Raw genomic sequence first — 13675 nt, forward strand, 5'->3', positions numbered from 1 at the left:
AGGAAAGTGGAAAGATAGAAGCAGAAGACCACCAGTAGCCTATTCGGTCAAGAAAAAAAATAAATAACCCAAAAGGAGTTTCAAGACAGAGGCAGTGATGACATTCTTAAGAAGAGACTGAGGAATTCCTGTGGTTGGAGACTAGGAAGTCACTGGTGGTTTTCAAGAGAGTGTCTGGGACAAAACCCAGAATGAGAGAGACTTGGTACCTCCCTAATGGGTCCTAATGACCAGATCAAATCACAGTGTTGAATTTCTATACTCCCTGGTGCCATTAATGTCACTACTTGACACGCAGACTACCTTGTTCCCCAGCTTCCCTAGCATCTCTTCTTTAAATAGACCCTAGTAACGGGTATTCCACACGGCTAAATGTAACTTTTCATTTATATTATAAGCACTTTTTCTTCTTTGGTACCTTATCTGTGATCCTAACTTCAATTTTCACATCCTTCTACATAACTCACAACCGCACTAGACGTTTATACGTGGGTCCCTTACAACAGCCATGAAAAGTAGTGTATTTCCCCTAGAACTGATGCATACTTTTGAACTAATTATTTTTGTCGGTGGTAACCTCTGTAGTCCAGTCATGGAGAATCAAAACTTTGCATATCTTATACCTTATGTAAAACCAGGTTTTATTTTATTTTACCTTGTTAAATGTTTTGTAAAAGATATATGGGGTTTATGAAATGTTTATCAAGGTACGTGATTGACATTTTTATCAGTTTCGAATATGAAACTTTAAATTTTGAGTGTTTATATATATATAAAGAAGAGGCATCCTGATGGATGCATGAAGAAAAGCTGTTGGCTCAAGGCAAGTGAAGTGTCGGGTATATATCTGACATAAGGTGCTCACCCTTTATTTAGTGAGTGTATCTGTCACTGCAGTGGCTGTCAGAATTCTGTCAGTGACAAGGTTCCAGGAGGAATCAGATATGGAATATTTTTGATGGGTTAGGATGAGGATATGTTAACCCTCAATCACATTAGTGTGTGTACAAGGTCTTATTAAATATATAGACATGTTGCATTAATTTGGAGAAAAGTTATTCGGCTTCAGTATGAGTTACTTTAATTTTATCCTGGTAAAAAGTGCAAGGAGGCAGATACTGCAGTTGGAGGAGGAAGAGGTGCTTCTTTGGAGGAGCAAGAGGTGCTTTGGAAGGTTCCTTAACTTCTTCTGAGACATTCTAAATCGGAAAAGGGATACGTTTGGATCCCTAAGGGTCTTCACAGCTGTAGCATGATGCTAGTATAGACCATTGCTGTTCAAGAGAACTATAATGAAAGCCGCATTTTTACATTTTAAGTTTTCTAGAAGGCACTTAAAAAAACTAAGAAGAAGCAGGTTAAATTACTTTTATAAATTTCATTTAACCCACTATATCCAAGATATTATCATTTCAACATGCAATCAGTATAAAGTCATTAGTGGGATATTTTATGCTCAATTTGGACTGTCTGCAGAATCTAGCATATATTTTAAATTTACAGCGCCTCCAGTTGAGATCAGCCATGTTCAAGCAGTCCGTCACCCCACAAGGCCAGTGAGGGCTGCAGAGGAAGGTGGCCCAGGTGTGGTCTCTTTGTAAGTAGTTTGCATAATCCTGAGGTTGTCGCATAGCTGCAGGTTTCGAATGGGCTGGTCCCATCTTTGATCTCTAGGGTGAGAGAAAACTAACTCAGAATGATCTCAAACCTTCTTGTTTTTAAACTAGAAACAGTCTCTCTTTGGTCACGGGGTAAATTTGTATTCTATCCTCTCCTCGGCCACATCTCCACCCAGCCAGTTCCCCATGGCTGCCACCTTGGTTAAATATCGAGGAGTGGGTGAACTGAGACAGTAGGGTCACAGGTCCCTTCCCCTCATTATGGATCCTTAAGGTGAAAATGATCCCTCCTTACCTGCCCTTGGCCGTGATGAACTGGGCTGGATCCAAAGGTCCACCCTTAACCCTGTTAACATCTTTCCAAAGGGCTGGGATTAAATGGACTTGAGCCACACACTTTATGCTTATTTCTGATTCCACTGGCTTCCCTAGATGAGGATACATCCTACACAGTAGCCCCCCCCATGCCCCGACTCACTACAGCCGGAGCAGGGAAGAAAGGATTATTATTCCCCTTTAATTGATGGGGCCAGCAGATGGTTGCACACGCCTCTTCTCCCTCAGCACCCCGACGTCCCAGCCTCTCTTGAAGAAGAGCTTGGTACACCCTCAGTTGTCCTCTTGCCGTTGAGAGGATGGATAGCCTAAATCTACATTCTGTTTCAAAAAAGCTCATACCTCGACTATTATCTCGATTTTAAACATTTCTTTTAACACAGAGTGACTTTGTAAACTATTGAGTGCAAATATGAAAATATCGAAAGGAAGAATCATTGTGTACATGTAAGAAAGGGAACCCAGTTGTCAAATGCTGCGTTTTGATGATCTTTCTGGGTGCAGAAACGTTGCCCTCGTTCTCCTTTGATTTCTCCGTGTGGGTATCCCTCACTTTTCTGCCTGCAGATGATATGAGGAAAGGCAACTGTGCATCTGCTTCCTTCAGAGAAAATGTCAATTCACGGCCCTCTCCACCCCTCAGCCAATGCTAATGTTAGCGTATTGCCAAATGAAAACGTTGTTCCGTGTGCACTTGGGAAATATTCAGTGATGGTTACAGCTGAACAGGGCCAGGGGGTGGCAGCATCAGGCAGCTGCTGCGGCTGCAGGTCTGTCTGGGCTGCTCTGCTCAGGGCCGAAGCCCGGCACCCTGGTGTTCTAGCCCCGTCAGCCCTGCATTTCCTAACACAAAGGCAGCAAGGAACCCTGCCACCTGGAAAATGATCTTGCCCAATCCAGATAGTTTTCTTCAGTTGTGATGGGAAACATGCAAAGCAGTGTGTGTTGCAATTAATTAAGTTTAATTGAAGGGGTGCTGGTCAAGCTGGTGGAGAGGATTTGGGGTAATGCAAAAGCCCCAGCAAACACAGTCGCTGGCCACGAACCTGCAGTCTGGACTCCCAGCAGGAGCATGGTCCTGGGAAGGGAGAGCCTCCCATAACAGCTTTGGACCTTAAGACTTTTGCATAGTTTTGCTCTCATAGGGGCAAGTACACGGATTATTACTCAAGATCTTTTGTCTCCTGCTATTGTAGGTGTATTTGTTCCATATTCTCTCTCTCCCTCCCTCCCCCTCTCTCCCTCCGCCTCTCTCCCTCCCTCCCTCCTTTTTATGCTGCAGTGCAGCTTGGCTTTTACTGTTTGTGATAGTCTGTGAAAGAGAGATTTTTGTGACTTGATGGCAGTCAAAGGTGGGAGTGATTTGTGAACTTTGAGACTCAACTTCTTTAAGTGGAGAGACAGGAAGAGGGCATTTTGCTTCTAGGAAACTGGACCTTATGGATGAAGTAAAGAAAGAGGAAGAAAAATATATCTTAATCATAGCAGTTAATGTTAATTTAGCATTTCCTATTTGTCAGGCACATGCTAAGCAATGTCTCCATGTTATTTAGTTGGTAAAATACCCCTATGAGGCAGCTACTGTTATCCCTTTTTACATAGGAGGGAACTTAGGTTAAGTGACTTACTTGCTCGTGAGTTTCGTTTAGGTAGGTGATGGAGCTCTGTGCCTTCCCTGCACGCCTACGTTATGTTGCCTTCTGAGGAAGCTGGTTGTTGGGTAGTGATGATGTAGCTCTTGGATGAGGACAACTCTTCAGGCGTTGTGCAAAGGAAAGATACGGGCCCACTTTAGCCAAAGGACTGTTAGCCTAACATGGATTGTACACGAGGGAATTTCAAGACAAAAAAAAAAAAATCTCTGCTGTGAAAGGCAGGAGACATTTGATGACTCCAAGCATTGTGTAATGATGAAATACTATGATTATCTGCTTGTGTTCAGGGGAAAATTAAATAGTTGATTAACTGGCTATTGGAAAAAGAAGATAGAATCTATTTATGCATTTTTGTAAAGCAAACCAATTGAGAAGAAAGGGGAAATCAAAGGGTCCAGAGGGCTCATGGCATTTTGTGTGGAACCACACCACAGTTTCATGTGGATTCTTGGCAACCCTCTCAGAGAAAAAAAAAAAACAAAAACAGGAACAGTGCTTAAGGTTTGAATGAGGACAGTTATACTGATCAAAGGACTATTAGAAGACACCTTATCAGTTCGTGGAAGTTATGGGACACTTATTTTAAAGTTATTTGAAAATTATTTGTGTTTCATGGGCTGTGAATTATTCCTCTAACCTTCCCATCCATCTTACTATTAGCATTCTTCCTGGGATTTAGAATTTCTGTCTGCAGGCTCGTGTTCAGAGGAAGTTGTTTTGCTGTGTTTGATTTTTCCTTTTCCTTTTTTGTTTTTTTAACATCTTTATTGGAGTATAATTGGTTTACAATGGTGTGTTAGTTTCTGCTTTTTAACAAAGAGAATCAGCTATATATATATACACATGTTCCCATATCTCCTCCCTCTTGTGTCTCCCTCCCACCCTCCCTATCCCACCCCTCTAGGTGGTCACAAAACACCGAGCTGATCTCCCTGTGCTATGCAGCTTCTTCCCACTAGCTATCTGTTTTACATTTGGTAGTGTATATATGCCCATGCCACTCTCTCACTTCATCCCAGCTTCCCCTTCCCCTTCCCCCTTCCTGCGTCCTCAAGTCCATTCTCTACGTCTGCGTCTTTATTCCTGTCTTGCCCCTAGGTTCTTCAGAACCATTTTTTTTTTTTTTTTTAGATTCCATATATATGTGTTAGGATACGGTATTTATTTGTCTCTTTCTGACTTACTTCACTCTGTATGACACATCCTAAGTCCATCCACCTCACTACAAATAACTCAATTTCGTTTCTTTTTATGGCTGAGTAATATTTCATTGTATATATGTGCCGCATCTTCTTTATCCATTCATCTGTCGATGGGCATTTAGGTTGCTTCCATGTCCTGGCTATTGTAAATAGTGCTGCAATAGTGAACATTGTGGTACATGACTCTTTTTGAATTATGGTTTTCTCAGGGTATATGCCCAGTAGTGGGATTGCTAGGTCGTATGGTAGTTCTATTTTTATGATATTTCCTTTTTCTTTCTCTGCCTCCTTTTACTAATCCTTTCTAGTAGTTTGAATGGTTTCCAGGATCCTGAGAGTAGAGTCGGGTTTTCTTTAAGTGGCTAAGGCTCCCATCCTGCAGCCACGTCAGGGGTGTTTCAGGTGTGTCATTGAGCTCATGGGAATTTGGGCGCACTGTTAGAGCGAGGCTGTGTGCCTCGAGCCTTAAGGCATCCCAACTTTCTATGGGTTATGGCCTCAGGCAGTGATCTCTCACCCTCTCTTCTTGGCCTCTTTTCTGCTGGCCATGGGGGAGCCTGGTTCATACACAGCCTCCTACCAGCCGGGGGTGAACTTTTATTCCCCCTAATCAGACAGAAGCCAAACTCCTGGTTTCTTCTGCTTGCCATTTTGTGCTTCATTTGTTTCTGGCCCATGAAGACTTTTTTTTTTCCCTATGTCTGTGTCTAGAGTGAAATGGGGTGTTGAAAGTGTGAACTCATAGCATTATCTTTACTTGGAAAAGATAGACCTATTTCAAATAAACATAACAAAAATCTACCTAAAGGTAAATGGACTTACTTGTGAGTATAAATCATAAAGGGAGGTCTGCATGATCATCTCTCAGAAGTTTTAAAGAGACTGCCTTCTTTTCCCTGCTCTGTATGGGATATTGAATTGGTTTCCAGTAAGTTCCACCGCGTTTCTGAGAGTCTCTGTTTCTACTCAGGGCTGTTTACAGCTGCAGCCAGTGATCCCAGTTTGTTGGGATTTCTGAGTTTTCACATCCTTTTTAATGACTTTTAAATCCCCTTCTTGTAGTTTATTAGAGGTATCTGCTTTTACTGTGTCTAGTTTGTGCTTTTAGCAGCTCAGGAGCAATATCTAATATAGTCATCAGCACTACTTTAGCATCTGGCATTTTTTTCCTTTACTTCAGTTAGCAAGTTTAGTGAGTATTGTGTGTAAGGGAAGAGCTAAAGAAGCGCTGGCTGGAAATCTAAGGACTTGTCTAGGAGCAAATCGCCCAGTTTGGGGGAAAGCGGGGGTGGATTTTGGACACTAGTGTAGATCTGGATTTTTAGTTTACCACTTTGGATGAACATAGTGGTATCACTTTCTAGAAGGTAAAGACAGTTTTAAATTTCTTGCCAGATGCGCAAGTTTGACATCCTGGAAAGTACTCGTCTTGGAGGAGAAAGGATTTTCGATGCAAGTCAAGAGACCTGGCATGACTCCGACTCTGCCACTTTTGATTATTTTGTCTTGAGCAAATAACATGACCTCTGTGTACCTCAGTTAATAAATCTGCAAATTAACTGAATTTGACTAAGCAATTTCCAAGGTTTCCCCAGTGTTCCACAGATTCCCGAGGTACATGCCATGGTCTCAGGGATGTTCAGGCCACATCTAGAGCTGGGTTTAGTTCTTTACTGAAAGATCCCCTGTACCAGAGTGGCTAAGAGGTTGGCCTTTGGTGTGCGGCAAACCTAGCTTTGAATGTCAGCTCTACCTCGCAGATGATTAAGGAGGTCACTAAACCTTCCAAGTCTTGGTTTCCGTATCTACAAAATGGAGACAAAAATTATATCTATTGTAGAGAGTTGTTTTGAATCTTAATAGGATAATTCAGTAGAAAAATTTGCTCAGGGACTAGCACATAGAAAGCAATCAGTATTCCTCTCTTTTTGTTAATTGTAAACTCCTTGAGAGCAGGCATTCTGCCTTACCTATCTTAGTGTAGTTCATTTACCTTTTTATTTCAATTACTTAGTTCCATGTTTTATACGCAGTATTGTTCAATAAGTGTACTATTAAAGTACTTATTTTAAAAATTAAAAATAATTCTCATACAAATTTAGAATGAATGCATGTCAAAAATTTATTTAGCTTTTAAATAAAGGAATCAGCAATATAATATGAGAAGAGGAAAACGATTATGTAGTTTATACCAAAATAATTTTTCTAAATTTGAGACAAAATTAGTTTATGCCCTTATGGGGGAATAGAGCCATAACCTTTAAAGTGATCTCTTCGTGACATTTGTATCTCTACAGGACAGAAATCCTCAAGTTAACCTACAGTCATAAAGTTCTTAGATAAGCCTGTGACACTACTCTAAATGACATTGTGAGGATATGCAAGTTTCTTTTTGGTATTTCCAAGGTTGGGGTAATTTTTCTAAATAGTTATAATAAGACTAAACCCAAAGTATTATTTATCTTAGAAAAAGATTAAACAGGAATATGATTCTAGCATATAAGTATCTATTTTCTGCCTAAAGTTATAATAAGTACTAAGTTCATCCATAATTATGTTTTCATAATGTTTCATTAAGGGGAATGTAGGGATATTTAGGAAAGCATGACTAATTTCTAAGATAACATGGAGAGTAACCATTTAATAAGTGCTTACGTGGGCCATGCACCATAATGAGGGTTTTATATATGTTTTAGTTTAATCTATACACAATCTTGTGAGGTAGGCATTATCTCCATTTTGAAAATCAGATAAATGAGACTGTGAGGTTAAATATCTTAATCAAGATTACAAAGCCAATATGAGCCAGAATTGAGATTTAATCTGATTCTGAGTCTTACATTTCCTGCAGTGCCCTATGTATATACCTCCCTAAATTGTACACTCTCCTGAATTTTAAAGTACATCTCTAGTTAACATATAGATGGATGTATCTAGTTTTGCTTATATGATACAGCATATACAAAATGGTTCTTTTTCCTATAAGGGACTTGCCATTTTGAAACTGCTTGGGATAAGTGGTCTTTCAGTTCCCTGGTCACTGGATTAAAGCATGCATGTTTTAAAGAAAAATAGAACTATTCTATTTGCTCCTTTTAAAGGCTCCTGTTCTCAGGTTGTCGTCTTTATAACTTATCTATCTTTCTTATATCTCTTCTGGTCCCCAAAATGTCTGTAGGTGGGCTGGATCCTTTCCATTCTGGATGAACTGCAGCTGAGCCCTCAGCCTCCGGTTGGGGTCCTTCCTCTGGGGACTGGGAACGACCTGGCTCGAACTCTCAACTGGGGAGGGGTAAGCACTGCCCTCAGGGGCTGCCCATGTCATCCAGCAACAGATCCCCAAACCCACAGATGCTCAAGTGGAAGGGGCATATTCTACTCTTGTTCAAGGAACAAGTTAGAGTTGAGAATCAAGGTCCCCATGAACCATGGTTTTATCTGGTGACTTCTTCAGTTTAAACTTATAGTCAGCTAGAGAAGAAGGGAACATTTTATATTAAAAAAAGTGGGGGTTAGTACACAGGACTGGGGCTTTTTGAGGTACCCACTAAAGACAGAGGGTGGGTTGGCCTCAGGTCCTCATGTTAAACCATCACAGAGACTTGAATTGCTCCTGACCCCCAGTCCTCTCCAGAAGAGTGAGTCTGGTTCAGATTTACAATTCTTACTTTGGAAGAGTTATGACTTTGTTTGAGCATTTAGTTTTCTGGTCAGTGTCGTCATGATTTTATACAGGTTATACAGGTAACCAACTGTATACAGGTTATACAGGTAACCAACTGTCCTTTTCAATATGGAGCCAATTCAGGAAAGCTTGTTGAAAGTAGTTCACCTGTCACTAACCAGCCATTTTATCATCATCATCATCATCATCATTATTTTTATAGTATTAAGAAAATAAGAAAGCACAATATGCTAACATATGCTGCCCCACCAGCTTTTAACTGCTCATATGACACCATTGCCTGGGCTGGGCTCCATGAAAATTATCTTCAGATATTAGCAGATGTTAATCTGGCTTTTGGGTGCATTCACCTCCCATAGGTGATAATTATGTCCGTATATTAGCAGATATTTATTTGGCCTTGGATGAATTAACCTCCCATCGGTCTTTTTTTTTTTAAGTAAGTATAGTATAAATAATAAATATATTTACATGAAGCAGCTAAATGTATTATTGGTATTAATTTCTCTTATCCAAATAAATGACTTGACTGTCCTTAATAATCGTGCTATCAGTAATGTGTGCTCAAGGAATAAGTAGCTAGCTCCCTAGCAGGGCTATTCCTCAGTCAGACTTGCCTTAGGTCCCGGAAGGAATGGTGTCCTAGTACAAGGTCAGGGAGAGGTGAGTGAAATGGAACGTCAGTGGAAGAAATTGTCTAGCCGATGTCACCTTGATTCTTTTCCCGCTTTTCCACATACACTTGTTCTGTGTATCCTCCAAATTCCTCTAGTAGGAGGCCTGGGGCGACCTGTTTTCACTCTGATAAAAACAGCCATCCAGCATGGATCTCAAAAGCCTGCCGGTGGCTATTGGTTCTTGCTGCTGGCAAAAGTCATTCCTCAGCTCAAACCAGCTAGAGTGAGTATTTCTGTGCACATTACCCATGCCTATTGTCTTAAATTCTAAGTACCTCGAGGAAAACAGTTTACTCTCCCAGCCTGGCTAATTGCAAAATAAACAGCCGTAGAACAAGGGCTCTGCCTTGCATGAAATACCTTTGGCTGTACTGTTCCCTACTCCAGACAGCAATGTGTGTGCTCTTTGATTCCTTAGGGCTACACTGATGAACCTGTGTCTAAGATCCTTTGCCAAGTAGAAGATGGGACAATTGTACAGCTAGATCGCTGGAACCTCCATGTGGAAAGAAACCCAGACTTGCCTCCAGAAGAACTTGAAGATGGCGTGTGTAAGGTTAGAGAGTTCTTCCTTCAGCAGAAAGCTAACCCTGGAGTATCTGCCTGAGTCACAGGAAATACGTTCCTGGCTGCAGGGTCATGTGCTGATTCCTTCCTATGAGATGGCAGGATGGGGTTTGAGTTGACGGCTACTAGGCCTCTGAGTATAACACTTCCTGATGATTCTGCCCCATAGACTTGTAAAGACCAAGATTTCCTGCCTACTTCCATAGCGCAGGGAGCTGTTCTCTGTCCTCAAATTCCACACCAGAAAGAAATATATCAGTTTTCTAATCTTTCAAATTCATTGCAAACTCTTAACCTATGAGAAGTTTAAAAAAATCTTATGATCTGAAGCATTAGGCACAGCGTCTTTCAACAGAAAGATAAATGCCTGAGATTTCTGGTCTGATAGCAAATATTTCAGTTTCATCACTTGATTGGGACATCAAGATGCCTCAGTAAATGTTTGACTTAGTGTTTTTCCTTCAGTGATTGAACTTGTATCGCAACCCAAGACAAACCAAGGGACATAATTGTAAAAATACTACTATAGAGCTTCAAGGGAACATTTGGCTTTAAGTTCTGGCCTCAATCTCAGATAAATTTGATAGGTTTCTGAGTAGACACTTGCTTTCTATTACTTTCCACTTTTCTTCTATAGCAGTGTTTTCAAATTTTTGTTGTGTAAGAATCTCCAGGTGTGCCTATAAAATGCAGATTACAAGGTCCTATTCCCAGTGATTCTGATTAAGTAGTTGCAGGGTGAAGGCCCAGGCATCTGTACTTTAAACAGCATCCCTGCTCTATTGGATTGTGCCATTGATTGAGGCCAAGATTTCATGATAGTTTCAGCCTTAAAATCCAATATAATTTTAGACCAAATCAATGCACCTTTATTGATGGGTACCATGATCCTGACCAATTGTGATCGATGCTCAAGTTACTTATTTGGCTAAAATTGGTTAAAACATGTTTTGCCTTACCTTCATGGTTTTTTCACCTAAACTATGATCCAGAAACTCTAAGGTTTTTAGTAGATATCATGATTGCTCAGTTGATCTTGAGTTCATAACATCACAATGTTGTTTAAACAAGTGTCATCTTGGGATATAATACTTCTTCCCAATGTATTTGACTTACAGAAATGGGATAGAAAACAGCTAAAGTACAAAGAAGTGTACCATATGGAAATGTTATGGACTTATCCCCACTCAACTTGGAATGGTTAGAACCTCAACAGCAATCTATATTTAATTCTCTTCCCAACAGCTTAAGAAATGGAAAGACTTCTTGGTGCAGCCTGGGAACATTAATCCAGATAATTAAAGGGTTTTGAAAGTGGATTTTTGAGGAGATGTGTAGGAAATCAGGGCAATTTTTCCTGGAAAATATGAATAAGAACTTAATAACAGACTAAGTTGTGATGTTATTTAGGGGATGGTGACCAGATGTTCTCCTAAGTTATCAGTGGATGCTAAAACATGGGTTAGAATTGTAGCCAAAAGAGCATAAATGGTAGAAATGAACATATCTGCGCTTTTGGCAGGATCACCAACCCTCGCTGTCATTACCAAGGACTTGTATTTTGTTTCAGTACAGGAACTGGACATTCTCATATTTGAAGCCAGGAGAGTGAGACATGTTTTGGCAATGTTCTGTGTGTTTGGTTTCTCTCCCTGTTCTCCAGTCGGTTGTAACCACTTCTAAGGGCTGATCTGACCTCAATCAGTACAAGCTCTGACTCGGCATTCCATCGAAGGGTTCATCCTTTATTTCAGTTTCTCTCTTTCTGCATTAATATCTCTCTTGCTCTCCCTCTGACTCTTCCTCTCATTTCATTTTTCTCTTAATGGGACACGATTATCGCTCTAGTCAAACAGAAAATCTTACTGATCAAGGGGCATATGAAACCCTGTAATAAACTTACTTTTGAAATCTTGAGGCCAAACACTTATTTCTAATAGAAGAGAAGTGCATTTCTATCTGGATGATAAACCTGATAATTATCTGGAAACATTATCTAGGCTGAGATAAAATTACCTCTCCATTTACTTTAACATTTGTCTTTCACTCTGAGTTGCAGAAGGAAAAGTGTAAGAACCACCATTTGCCTTCTAGCATTTTCCACATGCTTTTCTAATTGTTCTAACATTAAACTGAAGCCTTCAAATCATATCAGCTTTGTAGTTTTAATGCAGGACTTTAGGCTGCATAGTTTGTTCTTTCCTTTACTCAGCTTGTAGCAGTAACAGCCAAGGACCCAGAGCACTCTGGGAAGGAAAGCTAAGGCTTGTATGTGTATCTGTGTGTCTGCGTTGCATATTTCACAGTCATATTAAAGATAAGAGTTTATAGACTAAATAGGAACCTGAATCCTGATAAATACACACACACACACACACACACACACACACACACACACACACACACACACACACATATATATTTTTATTTTCATTTTTCCTCTAGGTTGAGAATAGCTGAATGGCTCCCACTGACTTATTACTTACATGACTTTTGTCAAAAAATATATTTTTTTGGAAAATAAGTGAAGGGTAAACAAATGTTATTCATTTTAAGTGGCAGTATTAATATGCTGAACATAAATTCTTGAAAAAACTTGCATCCACTGATTAAGAAGGTTCGACACGATCCTTACAATTGAATTTACTTGCTAAGTTTGCTTGTTGAGTCATCCTCTGTAACTATTACAAATGTGCATCCCTCAGCTTATGAGGTTCTCTTATTACAGTATCCACAAGAATGGTTCTCATTGAATAATTTGCATTTGTATCCCTTCTTTCCTAAACTATTTAAAATTCTTAGGAGTATCGTTTGAATTGAGCTTTCACTAAAGAATTCATTCAAAAATCCCTTGTTCCTTCTACATAGACACCCCTGCCTTGAGTTTTAATTGATCGTTCTCCCAGGGACTTGCCCCAGAGACAAGTGTCAGGCTTTAGGTTTTATTTTCCTCTTTTTGCCTGGTCGCACACGACTTCACCTCTGCCTTTGTTCATCCTTGCAGCTTCCTCTGAGTGTTTTCAATAATTACTTCAGCCTCGGATTTGATGCCCACGTCACACTGGAGTTCCATGAATCCAGAGGTGAGGACAACGTCCCATTTCCATCTCCCAGGGAGGAAGTTTCCAGCAGGTGTTTTGCATGTTCCGTTTTGTTCGCGTATCACTTAAATGTTGACAGTGTGTCTAATGCTGTTCCATTTGAACCTTCATGTTGACCCTGGGAGCTAGACAAGATAGGAACTTATTACAGATGTTACTTTGAGACCTCATTGTTTAGGGTGTCAAAGATGGTAAAGGTCAGGACCAGATGTTTGCTCCGGGACTCACGACTGCTAATCTTTAGGTTTGACTAGAAACTTTGAAGTTAGTGAACTACTAAGAAGAGATAAAAAGAGAGTCTTTCACTAAAGTCATTAGAATACTTACAGCTTCTCAAACCACCAGTTATTCAAGTTCGGGACTTTATAACCAAGGTCATTGAAATCTTGTAGCCAAACATAAAAGTCTTCCCTATGTGCACAAAAGAGACAACTGGCACCTTAGAACAGTACGGGGGCTGGCTGTAGGTGGTTTAGGTTGAAAGAAAAGGGCTTGATGGTGATTGGATTAGGCATGGAAGGTGCTTGGAATCTCCACTGGACGAGGTAGTATGAATGAGGGCTGCTGGTCATTTAAGTACTAGAAGAGATGGAATCGAGATTTGGGGAAGCAAAATAACTTTTGAAAGAGAAATAAGATGAAATAATGACAAGTTAAATACTTCATCAAAATTTTCTTACGTCATTCAGAACTGAGAAAGTTTAGGATTGGGTTTATGCTTTGAAGCCTCAATCTCTTGCTTTCTTGGTCTCTCTTAATCTCTTTCTCTCAAACTCTCTTCTTGTACAATACGTCTGTGCCTCTGCCTGTACCTAGTCCCTTGTAAATACGGT

The 13675-nt window shown here is 40.2% G+C and overlaps 1 protein-coding gene across 4 annotated transcripts in view; it reads left to right on the forward strand.

Moving 5' to 3' along the window:
- DGKI (diacylglycerol kinase iota) overlaps positions 1 to 13675 on the forward strand; it is a 472815-nt gene that overhangs the window by 274938 nt on the left and 184202 nt on the right. For all 4 annotated transcript variants that reach the window (XM_055084816.1, XM_055084815.1, XM_055084813.1 and 1 more), the window contains 3 exons: positions 7991 to 8104; positions 9593 to 9730; positions 12746 to 12824. In XM_055084816.1, coding sequence (XP_054940791.1) covers positions 7991 to 8104; positions 9593 to 9730; positions 12746 to 12824 — 331 coding nt within the window. The remainder of the gene's footprint in view (positions 1 to 7990; positions 8105 to 9592; positions 9731 to 12745; positions 12825 to 13675) is intronic.

The sequence above is a fragment of the Physeter macrocephalus genome, chromosome 5 (assembly GCF_002837175.3).
Source record: "Physeter macrocephalus isolate SW-GA chromosome 5, ASM283717v5, whole genome shotgun sequence".
Taxonomy (NCBI): Eukaryota; Metazoa; Chordata; class Mammalia; order Artiodactyla; family Physeteridae; genus Physeter; species Physeter macrocephalus.